General features: G+C 43.1%; 1 protein-coding gene across 1 annotated transcript in view; it reads right to left on the reverse strand.

Annotated features, from left to right (window-relative positions):
* Nucleotides 1–24,800, reverse strand: part of LOC143287019 (nuclear pore complex protein Nup160-like) — a 60,291-nt gene that overhangs the window by 23,937 nt on the left and 11,554 nt on the right. Inside the window, exons 9-23 of the mRNA XM_076595028.1 lie at nt 24,474–24,548; nt 21,621–21,718; nt 20,620–20,776; nt 19,507–19,602; nt 17,387–17,491; nt 14,993–15,167; nt 14,159–14,333; nt 11,362–11,504; nt 7,516–7,676; nt 6,369–6,502; nt 5,904–5,974; nt 5,236–5,386; nt 3,508–3,663; nt 1,645–1,873; nt 477–668 (exon numbers count right to left, since the gene is read on the reverse strand). Coding sequence (XP_076451143.1) covers nt 477–668; nt 1,645–1,873; nt 3,508–3,663; nt 5,236–5,386; nt 5,904–5,974; nt 6,369–6,502; nt 7,516–7,676; nt 11,362–11,504; nt 14,159–14,333; nt 14,993–15,167; nt 17,387–17,491; nt 19,507–19,602; nt 20,620–20,776; nt 21,621–21,718; nt 24,474–24,548 — 2,118 coding nt within the window. The remainder of the gene's footprint in view (nt 1–476; nt 669–1,644; nt 1,874–3,507; nt 3,664–5,235; nt 5,387–5,903; nt 5,975–6,368; nt 6,503–7,515; nt 7,677–11,361; nt 11,505–14,158; nt 14,334–14,992; nt 15,168–17,386; nt 17,492–19,506; nt 19,603–20,619; nt 20,777–21,620; nt 21,719–24,473; nt 24,549–24,800) is intronic.

Here is a 24,800-nt window from a genome sequence, read left to right on the forward strand (position 1 = left end):
CCTCCTGAGTTTGAGGCCCAGGGTTGAGTCCAGGTCTCATCCTTTCTCCCAAACATCTTAGCATCCACTCATTTGGAAGAGACGATAATCTGAGGTCCCGTGTGCACAGTCTGGAGAACTGTCCAGGAGAGTTTCCTCTGAAAATCAGCTGGGGTCCAGGGGCTGCCTTTGGCCACTGGTAAGGTGCTCAGTTATGAACATTTTTGTCACGACAGTTTACAGGTGTGTGGTGATATGACATGTCTCATATCCAAGCTGCTTATCAGAGAAAGTGACAGCGATAGACAGACGACATACTCATTGATTTTTTTCCCTCTGAAAAAAACCCAAACAAAAACAAAAACAAAAAAAACCACCCAAAATAGCCCCTCTGAAATCAACTGCTCTTCCACTGAAAACAGCAGACCTGCAGATAGTTCCCCAGCCTGGTGCAGCACACACTTGTTCCCCACCCTCGCCCCCCCACCCCCACCCACCTCCTCTTCCAGATCGTGGTAAGGGACCTGCACCAGGTCCTGCAGCTCCCCTGTCTCACACAGCACCACCACAAACTGTCGCAGGCAGTCGCGGCGCCGCGCGGGGTCCGGGTTGTTCATCATGGCCGTGTAGGCCTCCTGGTGGTGACCCAGCTCCAGCTGGTACTTGAACACCTTGGACTGCAGCGTCGCCTGCACGCAGAAAGTGGGTCACTGCTTTAACTCACTCCCTACTGTTCACAACCGTTTCAGACAAAAGACCCTTAGATAGTTTTGAATTTTTGGAATGGCACCTAGTTTAAATAATGATGTCATAAGCTAAGAATATCTTAACTGACCTTTCCACTCTCCACTGCGACCAATAAATGCAGTGTGTGTTACTGTGCTCATGAGCAGGAGATTTATTTTCACAGTGACTGGTTCATGTGAACAGTGTGGGTCAACAATGGTGTCTGACCCAGTTTCCTCTCAGTCACAAGGCAGACAACAGAATTAGACGGAGGGGCCCTATCGTGGCTATATAACGTTCTGAATTTAATCTGTTTCAAACTCTTCTGTGCTTTCCTGGATTCGTTTAAAAGTCATCAGTGTGTGTAAATTTTGAACAAAAAAATATGGATACTTTCATCATCCCTCTGTATGATAGCAAAAGAAGGGAGGTAGCTTCATATTTTGTGTCCAACTAAACAGTTATGTTACTGATCAGTCTGGAAGTTTTCACTTCATTTGTTTTTTGGCAATTTTTTTTTCTTACCCATACAAATGGGTGGTATGTGGTGAAAGTCAAGGGAGCTAACTGACAGTATTAAGTGAGGTCAAAATATATCTGACATCCACAATTCTTCAGTCTAGCTTAAAACATCACCACTTCAATCAGATCATCACCCCCACCTACCCCTCCCCACACCCAAAATGTTCCGATCACCCATGGCAACATCAAGATCAGAGTACATAAATCTATGATTCTGTTCAAGGGGATAAGTTACAAGCTTAACTCTGTCAACACATTCTGATGTATTTTGTCATCTTCAAAGAATTCTTTCAATAATAATACTAATACTGATAAGAGGTATAATTCTAGTTTTCCAGTATGCAGCAATCGCATACAAAGTATTTCTACCGTGAGAAAACAGATGTCCGTGAAATGACAAAGTAAACACCAGCTCACCACATTGGGGTCTTCAGGATCAGCCAGACGGAGGGCGTGGTTGGCAAGGGCAATAACCATGTCTGGCATCCCGTACTCCTCAAACTGCACAATGACCTTGAGGTAATAGTCCAAGGTCATCTGTCGGTGGCTCCCTCCATGACCCTGCAGCAGCTTCTGGGTCAGGAAGGTTTCCGTGGCGACGCCATCACTGGCACTGATGAAACACTGCTGCGCTTTGTGAGGTTCACTGGAAAAGAACACCACCATTCAGTTTTTGGCTGACAGATTCCTTTTAATGTATCAATCATTAAAGCTGGTTTCCTTGTGAAAATGATAAGCTGAGTCTGTTCAATTTAATGTGAGGTTATATTCACATTTGCAAGAAACAAAAACTAAAGTGTACATGATCCCTTTTTGACTCAATTGTGTAATCAAAGTGAGTCTATGTTTTAACACTGTTTGGTTGTCTGTGTGTGTGTGTGTCCGTGGTAAACTTTAACATTGCCATTTTCTCTGCAAATACTTTGTCAGTTGACACCAAATTTGGCATAAAAATAGGAAAAATTCAGTTCTTTCCAGTCATCTTGTTTAAGACAATATTGCACCTCTGGGATGGGCACAAAAAAATTTAAAAAAAGAAACCAAATTATATGCAAAATGAATTTACTGTTACATTTATCTTTTTTTTTTTTTATTCTCTAAACTTGGCACTTTGATCTGATATTCTGACACAGCATCAAGAGCAGTCATTTTTATCATTTTTTGTTCAAACAGGAACTTTTTTGCTAAGTATGGAAGTTATATTTCTGGTGCATGTCTTTGGTGCAGCTAGTAAAAAAGGGAAATTAATCTGTAATTAATGCTTGGGGGGTTAATTTGCTTGAAACTGATCTTTCTCATCTTAAACATTACATTTTGAAATTATACTCAATTCATAAAAAAAAACAACTTGTGTGTTTTACTCTCAGTGTACAGGGCTTTCACTGTGTTCATTCGCCCAAGTGGTCTTTTTCGGAAAACACTGAAATCAATATTACGAGCTGACTTTATAAATCTATTGGCTGAGCGCTGAAGGTCATGAGCAAAAATCAATCAGTTAAGGAGCCACGACAGTGTATTGAGTAAGACAGCTTCTTCTCACCCGAACAAGCGGTGTTCAAATCTACCTTCAGGGCTTTTTTTTCTTTCTTTTCTTCTTTTTTAACCCGAAGCTTTATAACAACAAAAACATAACACATTTTAACGATTAGATTTTTTTTTTTTTTTTTTTTTAAAGTGTATCACAAGTAAGTCTTAAAGGCCTTTCCTCCCTTGTAACTGAATCAAGTTCACCCTTTTGAGGCCACCATCCTTGTAATCGGTCTCCAGCACTTTTCGTTTTACATTTTCAAAACCTCTCTTATTGCTGTACTTTTTCTGCCATAAATATTTAAGCAAAGCTGTATTTATTTTGTTCAGTACATTGTGCGGAAGGCCGATGGACTGCATTATATAAATGATTTGACTGATTAAAAAGGATGCATGCATATACATATACATTTGTTTAATTATCAGAATGGGTTGCCTCTGCAGAATTTTGCCAGAGGGCAACATGTCGTCATGTGTTCTTTTTTCAGTGCGCCAAGTGTGTGCTGCACATGGGACCTCGGTTTATCACGTCATCTAAAAGACTAGATGCCCAGTTTGATTTTCCAGTCAAACTTAAGAGAAAGGGGGAGACCAAGATTCAAACTCAGATCCTCACAGACGCTGTATTGGCAGAAAAGCATCTTCACCATTCTGCCACCTTCCACGACAGCAGGTGATGGGGCAGCAGCAACAACAACAAAGATAATAACAGTAAAAAAAAAAAGAAAAAGGGGTGGGGTAGGGGGAACTGACTTGAAGTAGAGGTGTGAGAGGCCCAGGAAGAACACGGCGGATGAAGAGTTCCACATGCACCAGGGTTGCAGCAGACGCACATACTCCTGAAGGGCGCTGTACTGACATGACCCCGCCAGAAATTCTGGGAACAACGTCTCATCGCTCAACGGCCAGCTGGAGCACAGTGTTAAGGAGGTCATGTGTAAACACTAGCTTTTGTACTGTACATCATTGTATATTATTGTATATCATATCATTGTATTGCACTGTATTGTACTGTATTGTATTTTTTGTATTGCATTACTCTTTCTCATGACAGATTTCTCTGTGTGAAATTCCAGCTGCTTTCCATTGGGAAAATGCATCCACTACAGTTCAATGCCATACTTTTTTTTCTCTGTTCTTCCACCAGCAACTTTACTTGTTTTCCTATCAACATGTGTTTTTCTATAGAATTCTGCCAGGACAACCCTTTTGTTACTGTGGGTTATTTTATGTGCGCTACATGCATGCTACACAATGGATCTCAGTTTATTGTCTCATTCGAAAGGCTAGTGTCCAGACCACAACTCAAGGTTTAGTGGAGAAAATACTGCTGAGTGTGGGGTTCAATCCTGTGCACTCAGATTCTCTCACTTTCTGGGTGGATACATTACCACTTAGCCACCACACCACAGTCACCAGCAAGTCAAGATTAAGCAATCTTCAGACACTACATATCTACCAGCTTCTTATGCCTCCCACACATGTTGCTGAGTATGTAGTTTATTTGGCAGAAAGACTGGCCCTTTGGAGGGGACTCAAACATGGTACAAGTCAAAACTATTTTAATTCTTTCCAAGCTACAAGCCTTCGCAGATTTGTTGACATATTGAACCCATAGAAAGAACTGCAGCTCACTTCTGTCAATACCATTTCAATCAGCGTTCACTTCCTTGTTCTAACAATGTTTGCCGATTATTTAGTTTTAATTATCAATAATTGGTCATTTTTAGTTTTTTTGTCCATGTGAAGGCCACACGAGGTCTTTTTGCAGATCAAATGCTACTCCTTTAAGGACAATCCACACATACTGGTGATTCTTGTTAAAGGCCATACTTTTCAGGACAAATACACACACTGGCAATCATCATCTCTCCCACACAAATGAACACAATGTATGCATGTATTTCACAAGAAACTCGAGAAAGGATTTGCCTGCCAGGTTTTGCCTGACAAGCCTGGCCTTAAAACCCACCTCTTTCCAAGACAGCCTCCTTCCCATGCCCCTTCTTTGTCTTCAGTTTATCAAGTTTTGAGTTATGCATGCAATGACTGGTTTGAAAGTGCTTTGCTTTGTCTCTGCACAAGATTCAGTACTATACAAATACTAATTATTACAATGATCATAATTATTATCATCAGTAAACCATGGATTAGAAAACACCTTAACTCTTTCCATACGAACGACGAAAGAGACGACGTTAACAGCGTTTCATCCCAATTACCATCATCAAAATATTGCAAGCGGAAGGCTCTTATATTGAAGACGTGAATGTTGACAAAGAATATCACAATTCTGACGACGGAAGCTAAAGGTTGGGTCATTGAGACATCCACTGGACATCCGAGGGGTCTGTGTAGAGGAGAAGAGAGGACTGGCTGCACTGAGTGAGTTAAGAGAAGGCATGCTGACATCAGGGTTGGTGTCACACACACACCAGACATCAACATTCACACCACAACACAGTGCCATCAACAGGATACATGAGAGCCGCCAGGGAGTGCACGAACGCCATCAGATCATGTGACCACGTTGCCTGGGAGTCCTGCTCAGTTACCATGGCGATCTGTTGCCGTGCCTGGGTGCCGCCTATTGCCTGAATGAAGGACTCCAGTACAGTCACTGGGGATGAGGCTGCAACATATACATCATTAACACTTTACTCTCTCTCTCTCTCTCCATCTGTTTCTCACACACCCACAAGCATTGTACTCAAAACTGCACTAGCATTCTCACATGAACATATTCACAGAAACATGCACAGGTCACATACATAGAAGCCTGCATGCACATGCACAAATGTACATAAAAGAAGGTAATTCAGACACCGACATATCAACAAGTGTTTTGATCTGGGAGATCGGAAAAGAAAAAACAACAACAAAACCCCCAAAAAACCACACCCTTTAATCCAAGAGCCAATACCAGTCTTGAACCCTCAACACTCAGATTCAAAGCACACCACTCTAATCATTCAGCCATTGAGCCTGTCACTCTGAATGATAACAAGAATATTCAGCCTAAAAATTTTGTTTTAAATCCTAAACACAAATCCTGCTCATTGTAATACCCTGTAAGACTCCATTCAGTAAAAGTGAGTCCTAACTCATGTGGCTGACAAACTGACTGAAAACAAAAGGTGATCACTCACTCTGCCGAACAGCAGTGAAGCCACCACAGTCGTTCAGCTCCAGGCTGGCCAGACGTCTCACGTTGCTGTCTCTGTCAACACACACACACAGTTCATAATTCCATTTCAAACAGGACATAGGATTATTTCTGTCATCTTATCTCTGACTGTCAGGCACATACGCATGCACACTCACACAAATACACATTAGTGCATTATTCCATTTCAAAATATCACTGTAATCACACACACACCACACACAAACTCAACAAAACACACAAACGCCACACACCTAAACACCCAAACACACACCCCACACATCCAAACATACACACCCTACACAAAAACACCCACACGCACATTCAAACACACAAACACATTCAAACATACACACCTTATACAAAAACACCCACACGCACATTCAAACACCCACACCCACACCCAGACACATGCACACACACACACACACACACACACGTGACTCACAGAGAGGAGGTAGGACTGATGGTGGTCAGAGCCTGGGATGACCAGTGCAGGAGCATGTAACTCCTCAACAGCTGACTGAACGTGGGCAGCAACTCCTCTTCAATGGTTTGACGCACCTCTGGACTGACCCCTCTCTGAAAGGTCACCACAAGTCTGAACTCCGACCCCTCAAAGAAAGGTCACCAACAGTCTGAACTCTGACCCCTCTCTGAAAGGTCACCAACAGTCTGAACTCTGAACCCTCTCTGAAAGGTCACCAACAGTGTGACCCCTATCTGAAAGGTCACCTCAACACTGAACTCTGACCCCTCTCTGAAAGATCACCACCACAACAGTCTGAACATTTAATTTCTCTGAAACAGAGATGACTAGGACAACATTCTGAAAGTTTATATCTCTTCGAACTAGAGTTTATTATGTCAATATACTAAAAGCATACTCTCATCTCTGAAACAGAGAAAATAACATTTTGAAAACTTACAACTCTCTGAAACAGAGATACAGGTATGACAATGCTCAGAGATATCACAACTCTGACACAGAGATACATGTATGACAATGCTCAGAGATATTACAACTCTCTGACACAGAGATACATGTATGACAATGCTCAGAGATATTACAACTCTCTGAAACAGAGATACCTGTATGACAACGCTCAGAGATATTACAACTTTCTGAAACAGAGATACCTGTATGACAATGCTCAGAGACATTACAACTCTCTGAAACAGAGATAACAACATTCTGAAAGCTTGCCAAAATAGAGACTGTTCTTTCATTGTTAGCTCTACAGAAACTGTGCAACAAATACAGAAAACACAACAAAGGACATTTAAAAAGAAAGCAAACATGCACGCACGCACACACACACACACACATATATATATACCACACACACACACACATATATCTATCTATCTACCTATCTATCTATCTATATATATATACACGCACACACATATATATATGTATACACATATATGTGTGTGTGTGTTGTGTTGTGTTGTGTTGTGTTGTGTTGTGTTGTGTGTTGTGTGTGTGTGTGTGTGTGTGTGTGTGTGTGTGTGTGTGTGTGTGTGGTGTTGTTCTTCAAATGAATCAACAAAACCATCCAACAACTGGGTTGAAGAAAGGAGACACTGACCCTGTGTCTCAGACGCAGAGCGAGGACTTGCACGATGATGAGATCCCTGAGCAGCGAGATGCGGGTCATGCACACCTGCTCAAAGCAGCGGCTCAGGATGGCGCTGGCCTCCGGACTGGTGAACAGGTGGCTGCACCTCAGCTGACGTGTGGCGTCCCCAACTGTCAGGTCAACAGGTAAAAGGTTAAAGGCTGCCATAGCCTTTTACTGCTGTTGGGGCAGTGAACTCACATCCACTGTGTGTAGAGCTCAGCATAGGAAGATGGGGTCCAATCCTCTCTTTCCATCATTTTAACTCAGTACTGCCCGTTAGCTCCCCTGACTTTCCCCACAGAAAAACCCATTTGTATTGCTAACAAATAAAATCACCAAAAACCAAATGTAAAAATTTATGAACAGAAAACTTCCAAACCGATCAGTAACATGAGTTACTTGTGACAAAATATAAAATTTCCTCCCTTATGCTGTCATACAGTGAGATGATGAAAGTGTCTGTATTTTCTTTTCAAAATTTGCACACACTGATGACTTGTAAACAAATCCAGGAAAGCACATAGAATTTGAAACAGATTAAATTCAGAACGTTATATAGCCATGATAGGGCCCTTTTGTCTAATCCTGTTGTCGGTCTTGTGACTGCAAGGAATCTGGGTCAAATGCCATTGTTGACACACACTGTCCATGTGAACCAGTCACCGCGAAAATAAACTTTCCTGCTCCCAAGCACAGCAACAAACTCTGCATTTATTGGTCGCAGTGGAGAGTGGAAAGGTCAGTTAAGATATTCTTAGCTTATAACATCGTTATGTTAATCAGGTACCACTCCAAAAACTCACAAATATCTAAAGCCCCAATCAGGCTTCTTCGTCTGAAGCTGTTGAAAACAGCAGGGCCTGGATCGGGGGCTCTTCGTCCACAATGAGTTAACCTTCCACAACTGGTCAGGTAACCCTTCACACCTGGGTGGAGTGACGCCCTTCGTCCACAATGAGTTAACCTTCCACAACTGGTCAGGTAACCCTTCACACCTGGGTGGAGTGACGCCCTTCGTCCACAATGAGTTAACCTTCCACAACTGGTCAGGTAACCCTTCACACCTGGGTGAAGTGAGGCCCTTCGTTCACAGTGAGTTAACCTTCCACAACTGGTCAGGTACCCTTCACACCTGGGTGGAGTGACGCCCTTCATCCACAATGAGTTAACCTTCCACAACTGAAGTCAGGTAACCCTTTCACACCTGGGTGGAGTGACGTCCTTCTTCCACAGTGAGTTAACCTTCCACAACTGAAGTCAGGTAACCCTTCACACCTGGGTGGAGTGACGTCCTTCGTCCACAGTGAGTTAACCTTCCACAACTGAAGTCAGGTAACCCTTCACACCTGGGTGGAGTGAGGCCCTTCATCCACAGTGAGTTAACCTTCCACAACTGGTCAGGTAACCCTTCACACCTGGGTGGAGTGACGTCCTTCGTCCACAATGAGTTAACCTTCCACAACTGGTCAGGTAACCCTTCACACCTGGGTGGAGTGACGCCCTTCATCCACAATGAGTTAACCTTCCACAACTGAAGTCAGGTAACCCTTCACACCTGGGTGGAGTGAGGCCCTTCGTCCACAGTGAGTTAACCTTCCACAACTGGTCAGGTAACCCTTCACACCTGGGTGGAGTGAGGCCCTTCGTCCACAGAGAGTTAACCTTCCACAACTGGTCAGGTAACCCTTCACACCTGGGTGGAGTGAGGCCCTTCGTCCACAGTGAGTTAACCTTCCACAACTGAAGTCAGGTACCCTTTCACACCTGGGTGGAGTGACGTCCTTCTTCCACAGTGAGTTAACCTTCCACAACTGAAGTCAGGTAACCCTTCACACCTGGGTGGAGTGACGTCCTTTGTCCACAGTGAGTTAACCTTCCACAACTGAAGTCAGGTAACCCTTCACACCTGGGTGGAGTGAGGCCCTTCGTCCACAGTGAGTTAACCTTCCACAACTGGTCAGGTAACCCTTCACACCTGGGTGGAGTGAGGCCCTTCGTCCACAGTGAGTTAACCTTCCACAACTGGTCAGGTAACCCTTCACACCTGGGTGGAGTGAGGCCCTTCGTCCACAGTGAGTTAACCTTCCACAACTGAAGTCAGGTAACCCTTCACACCTGGGTGGAGTGACGTCCTTCGTCCACAGTGAGTTAACCTTCCACAACTGGTCAGGTAACCCTTCACACCTGGGTGGAGTGAGGCCCTTCGTCCACAGAGAGTTAACCTTCCACAACTGAAGTCAGGTACCCTTTCACACCTGGGTGGAGTGAGGCCCTTCATCCACAGAGAGTTAACCTTCCACAACTGAAGTCAGGTAACTCTTCACACCTGGGTGGAGTGACGCCCTTCGTCCACAGTGAGTTAACCTTCCACAACTGAAGTCAGGTAACCCTTCACACCTGGGTGAAGTGAGGAAAATCAGAGTCAAGTTCCTTTACCAAGGACACAGCACCATGTCCTTAATGTACAGCGCAACTGACATCAAAAAGTGATATATAAATAAAATAAGCATTATCATAATGCAGATGAAACAACAGCATGGGTTGAAGACAAGGCATCAGAAAGGAAAAGAAGTGTAAACCTGTGGTTGCTATGCCACTCCCACACAAGCCTTCTCCAGAACCTGTGGTTGCTATGCCACTCCCACACAAGCCTTCTCCAGAACCTGTGGTTGCTATGCCACTCTCACACAAGCCTTCTCCAGAACCTGTGGTTGCTATGCCACTCTCACACAAGCCTTCTCCAGAACCTGTGGTTGCTATGCCACTCCCACACAAGCCTTCTCCAGAACCTGTGGTTGCTATGCCACTCTCACACAAGCCTTCTCCAGAACCTGCAGTTGCTATGCCACTCTCACACAAGCCTTCTCCAGAACCTGCAGTTGCTATGCCACACCCACATGCCTTCTCCAGAACCTGTGGTTGCTATGCCACTCTCACACAAGCCTTCTCCAGAACCTGTGGTTGCTATGCCACTCCCACACAAGCCTTCTCCAGAACCTGTGGTTGCTATGCCACTCCCAAACAAGCCTTCTCCAGAACCTGCAGTTGCTATGCCACACCCACATGCCTTCTCCAGAACCTGTGGTTGCTATGCCACTCCCAAACAAGCCTTCTCCAGAATCTAGGAGTACAACAGCCACTAGAGGTTCATAACAAACCAAAATTTTCAGTAACACCACTTCACATTTGCTTGCTGTCATAGAAAAGCAGTTACATAGACTGACAGTCCATGTCTGGGAATATTTTTTTGTGAAGATCTTAACTGGTCACACAGCTGTTGATACTTCATTTTGCCTCAGGCAGTGCTCCACACTCATCCTCTTTGTAACTGTTAACTCACTCAGTACGGCCAGTCCTCTCTTCTCCTCTACACAGACCCCTCGGATGTCCAGTGGGTGTCTGAATGACCCAACCTTTAGCTTCCGTCGTCAGAATTGTGGTATTCTTTGTCAACATTCACCTCTTCAGTGTAAGAGCCTTCCGCTTGTAATATTTTGATGGTGGTAATTGGGGTGAAACGCTGTTAACGTTGCCTCTTTCGCCGTTCGTATGGAGAGAGTTAAGGTCAAGTCTTTTCAGTGAAGTTCTCGCGTGAGTACATTCACTGATATTTTTGTTCTGGCAATTCATTTCACAGCTTTTCTAAAATTTCTGATTCCATCAGAATGATTGCCACACGTGTGCCTGAGCAGCTGAAGCGATCGTCTGAAGAATTCAACCACAAAAAACATACAAAGGAGTGAGAACCAAGAACCAAGTTGACTGTAAACTTGATTAAATCAAATGTCCAAGTGGACTGTGTGCAGTGCTGACCTGAATCGTCCATCAAGGACTGGTGTAGCTGCTGTGTGTCCTGCAGGTCCATCATCACCTGAAGCAGGTCCAGGCATGACGTCAGCTGGTGCACCGTCTGCAGTCGCACCTCGATCTGGGCCCCCACCTCCGATGGCATGTCCCTGGTCACATGACAACATCATCACCATCATCATCATCATCATCAGTCGCACCTCGATCTGGGCCCTCACCTCTGATGGCATGTCCCTGGTCACATGACAACATCATCACCATCATCATCATCATCATCATCATCAGTCGCACCTCGATCTGGGCCCCCACCTCTGATGGCATGTCCCTGGTCACATGACATCATCATCATCATCATCATCAGTCGCACCTCGATCTGGGCCCCCACCTCTGATGGCATGTCCCTGGTCACATGACATCATCATCATCATCATCATCATCAGCCGCACCTCGATCTGGGCCCCCACCTCCGATGGCATGTCCCTGGTCACATGACATCATCATCATCATCATCATTAGCTGCACATCCATCTGTGCCCCCACTTCTGATGGCATGTCCCTGGTCAGATGATATAATCATCATAATCATCATCATCAGCTGCACCTTGATCTGGTGCCCCACCTCTGATGGCATGTCCCTGGTCAGATGATATAATCATCATAATCATCATCATAGTATGTACTTCTTTAGTGCAGAATCTTGTGCAGAGACAAATCAAAGAGTTGACATATCAGTCAATCACACACATGCATAACTCTGACTCAGACAGGAAAAACAAAAATTTAATACATATAAACAGTAAGCTGGAGAAACTGTAGACAAGGAAGAGGCAGGGACGGCAGGGAGTGGGGTGGGGAGGATATTCTGGGAAGACATAAGTTTTAAGGCCAGACATGAAAGAGCTCAGTGTAGAGAACTGACAAGCCAAAGAGAACCCATTTCACGTGCAAGGTCCAGAGAGACAGAGCAGAGGCTGACTGTGGAGTGTTTTAATCTGGGAATGTGGAAACAGAGTAAATTTTTATTGCAATCTGATTACAGAGAATGAGATGGCATGTAGAGATAAGGCATGAACATGCATCTGTTCCTTATGTCTGTCAGAGTGTCAAGTGTCTTTCCCTTTCCCACCTCCACAATCCTCCCTGAACTCTTACCTCCACCCCTCCCCCACCTCCACAATCCTCCCTGAACTCTTACCTCCACCCCTCCCCCACCTCCACAATCCTCCCTGAACTCTTACCTCCACCCCTCCCCCACCTCCACAATCCTCCCTGAACTCTTACCTCCACCCCTCCCCCCACCTCCACAATCCTCCCTGAACTCTTACCTCCACCCCTCCCCCACCTCCACAATCCTCCTTACCTCCCCCCCACCTCCACAATCCTCCCTGAACTCTTACCTCCATCCCACCTCCACAATCCTCCCTGAACTCTTACCTCCACCCCTCCCCCACCTCCACAATCCTCCCTGAACTCTTACCTCCACCCCACCTCCACAATCCTTCCTGAACTCTTACCTCCACCCCTCCCCCACAATCCTCCCTGAACTCTTACCTCCACCCCTCCCCCACCTCCACAATCCTCCCTGAACTCTTACTTCCACCTCCACAATCCTCCCTGAACTCTTACCTCCACCCCTCCCCCACCTCCACAATCCTCCCTGAACTCTTACCTCTACCCCTCCCCCACCTCCACAATCCTCCCTGAACTCTTACCTCCACCCCTCCCCCCCCACCTCCACAATCCTCCCTGAACTCTTACCTCCACCCCTCCCCCACCTCCACAATCCTCCCTGAACTCTTACCTCCACCCCTCCCCCACCTCCACAATCCTCCCTGAACTCTTACCTCCACCCCTCCCCCACCTCCACAATCCTCCCTGAACTCTTACCTCTACCCCTCCCCCACCTCCACAATCCTCCCTGAACTCTTACCTCCACCTCCACAATCCTCCCTGAACTCTTACCTCCACCCCTCCCCCACCTCCACAATCCTCCCTGAACTCTTACCTTCACCCCTCCCCCACCTCCACAATCCTCCCTGAACTCTTACCTTCACCCCTCCCCCACCTCCATAATCCTCCCTGAACTCTTACCTCCACCCCTCCCCCCCACCTCCACAATCCTCCCTGAACTCTTACCTCCACCCCTCCCCCACCTCCATAATCCTCCCTGAACTCTTACCTCCCCCCCTCCCCCCCACCTCCACAATCCTCCCTGAACTCTTACCTCCACCCCTCCCCCACCTCCATAATCCTCCCTGAACTCTTACCTCCACCCCTCCCCCCCACCTCCACAATCCTCCCTGAACTCTTACCTTCACCCCTCCCCCACCTCCACAATCCTCCCTGAACTCTTACCTCCACCCCTCCCCCACCTCCACAATCCTCCCTGAACTCTTACCTCCACCTCCACAATCCTCCCTGAACTCTTACCTCCACCCCTCCCCCCACCTCCACAATACTCCCTGAACTCTTACCTCCACCCCTCCCCCCACCTCCACAATCCTCCTTACCTCCACCCCTCCCCCCCACCTCCACAATCCTCCCTGAACTCTTACCTTCACCCCTCCCCCACCTCCACAATCCTCCCTGAACTCTGAGCAGAGTGCTTGGAGTGCCAGTCCTTGGAAAGCCGCACAGAAAAACCGTTTACCAGATTCCTCCTGGTCTGTGGGCTGTGAGTCAAAGCTGCCACTTAAAGTGTTAAAACTTTAAACTGAAGACTACCCACATCATCCTGAATAGTATACTCAGCAAGTAGATAAAAAAAACAACCCAGTATTCCTATCAAAGAATGCTGACTCACACATCCTCAAAGAAGACCGTGTCCACCAGCCTGTCGGCCAGCTCTCTGGGCGGTTCCATCATCACCAGCTCCTGCAGGAACTGTGCGGCCACGTCCTCTGTCACCTCTGACCCCACCAGCTGCACCACGTCGCACAGCTTCCGCATGTCCTCGCACAGCGCGTACTGGGACACACCTGCTGACATGACGGACACATGATGTCATGCGAACTGGAACCAAAGCCAACACTGTATGGGGTGATGTTGGGTATGTTTTCTACTGCTTTCCAAGTACACTAATTTGTAAAATGTTTACCCATTAAAAGAAAATGACAACAACAATACACAGTACACATGTAACGCCACTTTACATAACAATGAATAACAATACATGTGTAACATCACTTTACATGACAACACATAACAACACATGTGGAACTTCACTGATTGATTGATATGGATACTTTACAAAACAACATATGTTAAACACAACTTCACTGATTGATTGATATGGATACTTTACAAAACAACATATGTTAAACACAACTTCACTGATTGACTGATACGGATACTTTACATAACAGCACATGTTTAACGCAAATTTACAGATAACAAAACGTGTAACATGACTTAACATAACTTTGCCCAAAAACACTCATTTAACATGACTTTACAAATCACATTCGACACAACTTTTCATAACAACACATGTTTAACACAACTTTACATAACAACACATGTTTAACACGACTTTATACAGTAACACACATTCAAGACAACTTTTCATAAACAACACACACACCACCACTCTACACAGCAACACACAACAGCAAACCATTCAACCTTCCACCCTCACCGTCCACTTGAAAGCCCAGGTCGTCCAGGTCTGTGGGAGTGACCCTCTCCTGCTCGCACAGGTAAAGGCGCTCCAGGCGATCACATGGGCGCAGGTAGGTGAGCGTGGCCTTGCGGATCAGACATACCAGGCCTGTGGAGCTGTCGGTGAACACACCCTGAAGCTTGGCACCCACCTGTCATGGTCACATTACATAAATAATATGAAGAAGAGAAGAAGAACAACAACAACAACAAAAAGAAAAGGAGAACAAGAAGAAAAGGAGAACAAGAAGTAAGTAGTTAAAAAAAAGAAAAAAATCATCATCATCATCTGTATTCTGTAAAATGTTATGCATAAGAAAAGGAGAACAAGAAGCAAGCAGTTATAAAAAAATAAAAAAATAAAAAATAATAATAATGAAAAAATCGTCATCTATATTCTGTAAAATGTTATGCATAAGAAAAGGAGAACAAGAAGTAAGTAGTTAAAAAAAAAAAAAAAAAAAAAAAAAAATCATCATCACCATCATCTGTATTCTGTAAAATGTTATGCAAAGCGACGCTTTTAAGCTCAGCTGACACAAAGTGCACAAAATGCGGTTTGGACTCACAAATGATGGTCAAACACACAGATGACTTTGCTGTAAGCTTTTCTTAAGCGGTAGCACTGCTCATAATCTAGTTTCTTTACTATCAATGTCAATTTATCACTGGCCTTACTTTTTTGCAGACCTTTTCTTTCCAACAAAAGGAAGTTTTCAGTTTCAGTTTCCGCAGCTCAAGGAGGCGTCACTGCGTTCGGACAAATCCATATACGCTATACCACATCTGCCAAGCAGATGCCTGACCAGCAGCGTAACCCAACGTGCTTAGTCAGGCCTTGAGGAAAAAAAAAAAGAAAAAAAAAAGGAAGTGCTAGAGGGAAATGATCACTGGAATGCTGAGAGCTGGAGGGAACAATCTGATTCTCTGGAATGGTGGTAAGGAAAAATGTAAACTGAACTCTGATTGGCTGAGGCCCATCACAAGCCACACTACAGCACCTCATACCTCCTCTTTCGCGCAATTTCAGTTGGATCATGGTAGTCAATTGATTTACCGATGATAAACAAAATAACATTGCTTGATTTTTGCTACTTAACCCTTTGTGCCCAAGCCCTAGCACTGGTAGGGTTTCCAAATTTATTTTGTTACAAAGGTTTCCACATTCCTACATAGCATAAACAGCAAGCCAAGGGAACTAACTTCAAAGGAAATTTTCTATCTAAAATTACGTTTAGATAACATACTTACCGTGACCCAACTAGTGCAGACTCTGGCAGGGGTCTGACATTCCTGTCCTGTGCAAACTATCATCCGCCTATGCGGAGAAAATGAAAGTACTACGGCCGATAACCTCTCGGAAGTAGGTAACCTCCCCTTTGTCTCGCTGGCTAGTGCTCTCTTTTTCCGGCAGCCATTATGACTCCTGTTCCTGTGCTCTCCATACGGCTAAGTTTTTTTGTATTTTCTGTCTGTCTGTTGATTCTCTGGCGTTCTTGTTTTTTGTCAAATTTTGTCTCGAACCAGGTCACATAATTATATGGTTCGACTGGGAGATCGGGCTAAAATTAAGGCGCGATCACAATCGATTCGCCGACACTCTGGGCCCTCTATTTCTGGCCCTCTCAACAACGCCAACCCGCCGCCTCCTCCACTTCTTCGCTCCCTCCGGTCGACTCCAGACCTCCACCACCTCCTGCACCTTCTCCGGCGACTTCTAGGGGTACATTACCCCATACTCAGGTCACTGGTGCCATTGATGCTATTCATTTCAATTCGCGAATGAACTCGACGCTATTTTCAGGTGTGTCCACACATGTCAAGGAAAAAGAGAGTTGATTCTGTTCTATTTTCTGCACTTCTCCACACCACGGCAGGTAAGCCTGCTGAGGGGGAAAAGACCCTAGGACTGAATGGTTGAAGCACAGCATTTCCTAAACACTGCTTGCTTTTGCTACTTCAGAGTTGCATTTGTATGAACTTTCTTTAATGAGGGAAGTAGAATAAGCAAGGACATGCTTTTTCCGGCCCTTGGGGCAAAAAGAATCAACAAACAAACAAACAAGCAACAAAAAACAAATGAACAAAAAAAAATCCCAACAACAACAACAAAAAATGAAGCTATTACTACCACTACAACTATCACTACTATCACTACTACCATTACTACTACTACTGCTAAGTAAATAAATAAAATCAATAAGAAAGAAGAGAGAAAGAACACACAATGTCACAGCCAGAAAGACAAATACAAATGATAAAAGGGACACTCCACTCCCACAAACCAATACACTTTCTAACCAGGAAGCACAACAAGAGACAGAGAGGAGGACACAGGGGAAAGAGACAGACACACAGAGGACCAGCCCACCTCTCTGTACTGACAGCAGCACGAGTAGAACCGTCCCCACTGCTCCAGCTGTAGCTGGTAGTACGTCTCCTCCAGCATCTCGTTCTCTGCCGCACAGTTCATGATCTGCACACAGCACAAACATCAACACTTCATGATCTGCACACAGCACAAACATCAACACTTCATGATCTGCACACACAGCACAAACATCAACACTTCATGATCTGCACACAGCACAAACATCAACACTTCATGATCTGCACACACACCACAAACATCAACACTTCATGATCTGCACACACAGCACAAACATCAACACTTCATGATCTGCACACAGCACAAACATCAACACTTCATGATCTGCACACAGCACAAACATCAACACTTCATGATCTGCACACAGCATAAACATCAACACTTCATGGTCTGCACACAGCACAAACATCAACACTTCATGATCTGCACACAGCACAAACATCAACACTTCATGATCTGCACACAGCACAAACATCATGATCTGCACACAGCACAAACATCAACACTTCATGGTCTGCACGCAGCACAAACATCAACACTTCACGATCTGCACGCAGCACAAACATCAACATTTCATGCTCTATATACACATCACAAACATCAACACTTCATGCTCTATATACACAGCACAAACATCAACACTGCATGCTCTATATACACAGCACAAACATCAACACTCCATGCTCTATATACACATCACAAACATCAACACTTCATGCTCTATATGCACAGCACAAACATCAACACTTCATGCTCTATATACACATCACAAACATCAACACTTCATGCTCTATATGCACAGCACAAACATCAACACTTCATGCTCTATATACACATCACAAACATCAACACTGCATGCTCTATATACACAGCACAAACATCAACACTTCATGCTCTATATACACATCACAAACATCAACACTTCATGCTCTATATACACATCACAAACATCAACACTGCATGCTCTATATACACAGCACAAACATCAACACTCCATGCTCTATATACACAGCACAAACATCAACACTTCATGCTCTATATACACAGCACAAACATCAACACTCCATGCTCTATATACACAGCACAAACATCAACACTTCATGCTCTATATACACATCACAAACATCAACATTTCATGCTCTATATACACATCACAAACATCAACACTTCATGCTCTATATACACAGCACAAACATCATAAGTTCATGGTCTGCACACACAATACAAACATCAACATTTCATGATCTCCACACACAGCACAAACATCAACAGTTCATGATCTATATACACACAGCACAAACATCAACAATTCACAATCTATACACACACAGCACAAACATCAACAGTTCATGATCTATACACACACAACACAAACATCAACAGTTCACGACCTATACACACACAGCACAAACATCAACAGTTCACAACCTATACACACACAGCACAAACATCAACAGTTCATGATCTATACACACACAGCGCAAACATCAACAGTTCATGATCTATACACACACAGCGCAAACATCAACAGTTCATGATCTATACACACACAGCGCAAACATCAACAGTTCATGATCTATACACACACAGCGCAAACATCAACAGTTCATGATCTATACACACACAGCGCAAACATCAACAGTTCATGATCCATACATACACAGCACAAACATCAACAGTTCATGATCTATACACACACAGCGCAAATATCAACAGTTCACAATCTATACACACACAGCACACACATCAGCAGTGCCAACAGTTGTGTCTTAACATTTTTTTTCTGATATTCCTGTGTCTTATTTATTCTAGATGTATCATTAAGTGCACTCAGAGCCGCAGGGTAAGAAATACAGAAATGTACTTTATCAATAATAATATCATCATTATTATATTCACCATCATCATTATAACTATCATTTATTTATCATTATTTTTGTTATAATTAGCATCAGTATCATCATCATCATCATTGTAATTCATTCATTATCATTTTTGTTATAATAACAATAATTATTATTATCATCATTATCATCATAATTACTACTGCCATTATGATTATTCTATTATCATGACCATTATCACAATGAACTATCACTGACCTCCTGATTGACAGCGTTGGTCACCTCCTCCCTGATGTTGATGGACATCAGCAGAGCATCAGCCGTCTGAGTGCTGTCGTGACTGCGGCGGTACACCTGCCACCAAGTGTTCGTTCGTTTGTTCCCCTCAGTATTGTATTCCATATGATAATAACTTTGAATAATTTAACTTCTCACAAACAGAATTTGCATCAAGTGCGGCAAAACGCAACTAGACAATTAGCCAACACATACACACACACACAAACACACAAGAAAGCAACATCAAACATTACACGATTAATCAGGTCCAATAAACATGTAAATTTTCTATATGAAAGCATTTCACATATTCATTCACATATTCCCTTTAAAACATTCTGATCAATAATCATTACATTGTAATAATAATATAAATGCTGAAAGATTTGAACATAAACATTGCACATTAATCCTGTACACTGCACATTTTTCATACAACATTTACATGTATTATCAGCAAAATAGATTTTTTTTTTTTGAAAACTAAAACAAAAGTACAACCTATCAAGCACACACTTTCACACATGCTCACATGCAAGCGAACACACACACACGCTTGTTTTATGTAACTGCAAGAAAAAATGCAAAGTTGACTGATATGAGGTCCTTAACATTCTGCAAAAAGATATAACAAATGAATGACAACACTTTATGCCCAGCGGTTTGTCTATGTTCTTATGTGTGTGGGTTTTTGTTGTTGTTTTTTTTCATTTTCTTTTCTCCTTTTCTTCTTTGAGGAGCGAGGTGGCAGAATGTTTAAGATGCTTAGTTGCCAATACAATGTCTGTGAGGGTCACTTCAAACTGGGTCAGGGAGCAATGGTTAGTCATTGTTCCATTGGCAGGAAACTGGCTGCAGCTGTCAAGCTTTGTTACAATGTGAAAAACGGTCCTTTTAACATGACCCCATGATGACAACAAAAACAGCCTATAGCGGTGCACTATCAAGTCAACTAAGGCTGGTGGTGAAAGAGTTAAATGCATGTTTTACACATTGCTTTTACATTGTACAGCATGACTGAAAATAATTCACATGGAAAGGTGCTACAGAAACAAACATATCTGTATCCTACGTCCCCTGCCCAGTCCTCACCGTGAGGGCGCGGATGATGTCGTGGTGAGAGAAGTTGTTGGGTCTGAAGATGAGGTCGAGGTAGAAGTCGCGGGGGTCTCTGTTGGAGGGGATGTACGGCTCGCTGGTGTACGGGGGCTCCAGCAACACTGCCTGCCACTCCCCTGTCGGGCCTCCCCTACACACACACACACACACAATCATATCACACACACACATATCACACACACAATCATATCACACACACACACACAATCATATCACACACACAACCATATCACACACACACACACAATCATATCACACACACAAACATATCACACACACAATCATATCACACACACACACACAATCATATCACACACACACACAATCATATCACACACACACACACAATCATATCTCACACACACACACACACAATCATATCACACACACACACAATCATATCACACACACAACCATATCACACACACAATCATATCACACACACAACCATACACACAATCATATCACACACACAATCATATCACACACACAATCATATCACACACACACACACAATCATATCACACACACAATCATATCACACACACAATAGTAACACATGCAATCATATAACACACACACACATACACAAGCATAATTATTATAACACACACTCACACTTGCTCACACACAATGATACATATGTGTGCACACACTGACACACATACATACTACACAATAGTATCACACACACACACATCACTTACACACGTACACATACACACAATCCTGAACTTTTCCCTCCCAAACATCGTTCTATTCCCCCCCCCACCCCTCCCCTTGCTTGTGCAATATCACGAACAATGCAAAGACGTTAAAGAAATAATATAACATATGCATGTAACACAATCACACTACATACAATTATATACACATATACATACACACAAAACACAAACTACACACAGATGCATGCACACAAAATGCAAACTACACACACACACAAATATACAGAGTGTGTTGCCAACACTCACTCCGTGAGCACAGCAGCGCGCGCGATGGTTTCCCCACTACTGTCGGTCCACAGTGTGATCAGCTGGTTGGCCGTCACACAGAAGTCAATCAGGTCCTCCTGTTCATAGACAGGCTAGTGTGCAACGTCTGTCATCATTGTACCCTTCTTCACATGTAGTATGCAACATCTCCCATCAGTATACCCTTCTTCACATGTAGTATATGATATCTCCCATCATTATACCCTTCTTCACATGTAGTATGGAACATCTCCCATCATTATACCCTTCTTCACATGTAGTATACGATATCTCCCATCATTATACCCTTCTTCACATGTAGTATGGAACATCTCCCATCATTATACCCTTCTTCACATGTAGTATACAACATCTCCCATCATTATACCCTTCTTCACATGTAGTATGGAACATCTCCCATCATTATACCCTTCTTCACATGTAGTATACAACATCTCCCATCATTATACCCTTCTTCACATGTAGTAACATCTTCCATCATTATACCCTTCTTCACATGTAGTATACAACATCTCCCATCATTATACCCTTCTTCACATGTAGTATGCAACATCTCCCATTATTATACCCTTCTTCACATGTAGTATGCAACATCTCCCATCATTATACCCTTCTTCACATGTAGTATGCAACATCTCCCATCATTATACCCTTCTTCACATGTAGTATGCAACATCTCCCATCATTATACCCTTCTTCACATGTAGTATGCAACATCTCCCATCATTATACCCTTCTTCACATGTAGTAACATCTTCCATCATTATACCCTTCTTCACATGTAGTATGCAACATCACCCATCATTATACCCTTCTTCACATGTAGTATGCAACATCTCCCATCATTATACCCTTCTTCACATGTAGTATACAACATCTCCCATCATTATACCCTTCTTCACATGTAGTATGCAACATCTCCCATCATTATACCCTTCTTCACATATAGTATGCAACATCTCCCATCATTATACCCTTCTTCACATGTAGTAACATCTCCCATCATTATACCCTTCTTCACATGTAGTATACAACATCTCCCATTATTATACCCTTCTTCACATGTAGTATACAACATCTCCCATCATTATACCCTTCTTCACATGTAGTATACAACATCTCCCATTATTATACCCTTCTTCACATGTAGTATACAACATCTCCCATCATTATACCCTTCTTCACATGTAGCATACAACATCTCCCATTATTATACCCTTCTTCACATGTAGTATACAACATCTCCCATCATTATACCCTTCTTCACATGTAGTATACAACATCTCCCATTATTATACCCTTCTTCACATGTAGTATACAACATCTCCCATCATTATACCCTTCTTCACATGTAGTATGGAACATCTCCCATCATTATACCCTTCTTCACATGTAGTATACAACATCTCCCATCATTATACCCTTCTTCACATGTAGTATGGAGCATCTCCCACCATTAAAGCCTTCTTCACATGTAGTATGGAACATCACCCATCATTATACCCTTCTTCACATGTAGTATGGAACATCTCCCATCATTATACCCTTCTTCACATGTAGTATGGAACATCTCCCATCATTATACCCTTCTTCACATGTAGTATACAACATCTCCCATCATTATACCCTTCTTCACATGTAGTATGGAACATCTCCCATCACTATACCCTTCTTCACATGTAGTATGGAACATTTCCCACCATTATACCCTTCTTCACATGTAGTATGAAACATCTCCCATTATTATACCCTTCTTCACATGTAGTATGGAACATCTCCCATCACTATACCCTTCTTCACATGTAGTATGCAACATCTCCTATCATTATACCCTTCTTCACATGTAGTATGGAACATCTCCCATTATTATACCCTTCTTCACATGTAGTATGGAACATCTCCCATCATTATACCCTTCTTCACATGTAGTATACAACATCTCCCATCATTATACCCTTCTTCACATGTAGTATGGAACATCTCCCATCATTATACCCTTCTTCACATGTAGTATGGAACATCTCCCATCATTATACCCTTCTTCACATGTAGTATGGAACATCTCCCATCATTATACCCTTCTTCAAATGTAGTATGGAACATCTCCCATCATCATACCCTTCTTCACATTAAAATGGAACATCTCCCATAACTACACTTTTCTCCACATGTTCCTAAAAGGCAACTGGCTAACACAACATCTACACTTTCTTCGTGTCCTGAAAAGCTAATGAAAAATAATATGCAGCACATACTTATGTCCCTACAAATCAAATACAGGATAATATGGTACATGTATACCTTCTAGTATATCCCTGAAGATCACAAACCAGATAATATTCAACATCCTTTAGAGTCTTCCTTGTTGTATATCACTAAAAATCGCAAACAGGATAATATGCAACTTTAATACTCTTCCTGATATGTCCCTTAAGATTACAAACCAGAAAATATGCAAGTTTTCTTTCCTTGTCCATAAAGATGATGAATATTCTAATATGCAATATCTGTATACTCTTCTTTACTACTCGTAAAGATCACAAACAGGATAATATGCAACAACTCCTATATACTTAGTCCCTGAAAGGTCAGAAACTTGCAGATCTATTTTCTTTACATGTCCTTGTAATTTCAAATGTCCTGTTCCACATGATATTCCACTTTTTCCTTTTTTTTCTTTTCCTTTTTCAAATAATCAAAACAACAGTTGCTTTCACTGTGCATCACACACACACACACACACACACGCTGTGTTACACACACACACACACACACACACACACACACGCTGTGTTACACACACACACACACACACACAGAGGCAACACTCACTGCAGGCTGAGTCAGCAGAGCATGCTGCATCACTGACAGACGGCCGTCACGCACCACTGGCTCCAACAGCAAAAACTGAAAAAAAGACAATTATATATATATTTTTGAAACATCATGATCACATACATAACACTTGAAATGACATGGTCACAAACTAACAGACAATACATTCCAAATGTCATGATCACAAACTAACACACAATATCTTTAAAATGTCACAATCACAAAACTAACATCAGTAACAGACACAATAATTTTGAAATGTCATGATTACGAACCAACAGACACAATACTTTTGAAACATCACAGATCTATGCAATACTTTTG

The sequence above is a fragment of the Babylonia areolata genome, chromosome 10 (assembly GCF_041734735.1).
Source record: "Babylonia areolata isolate BAREFJ2019XMU chromosome 10, ASM4173473v1, whole genome shotgun sequence".
Lineage (NCBI taxonomy): Eukaryota > Metazoa > Mollusca > Gastropoda > Neogastropoda > Buccinidae > Babylonia > Babylonia areolata.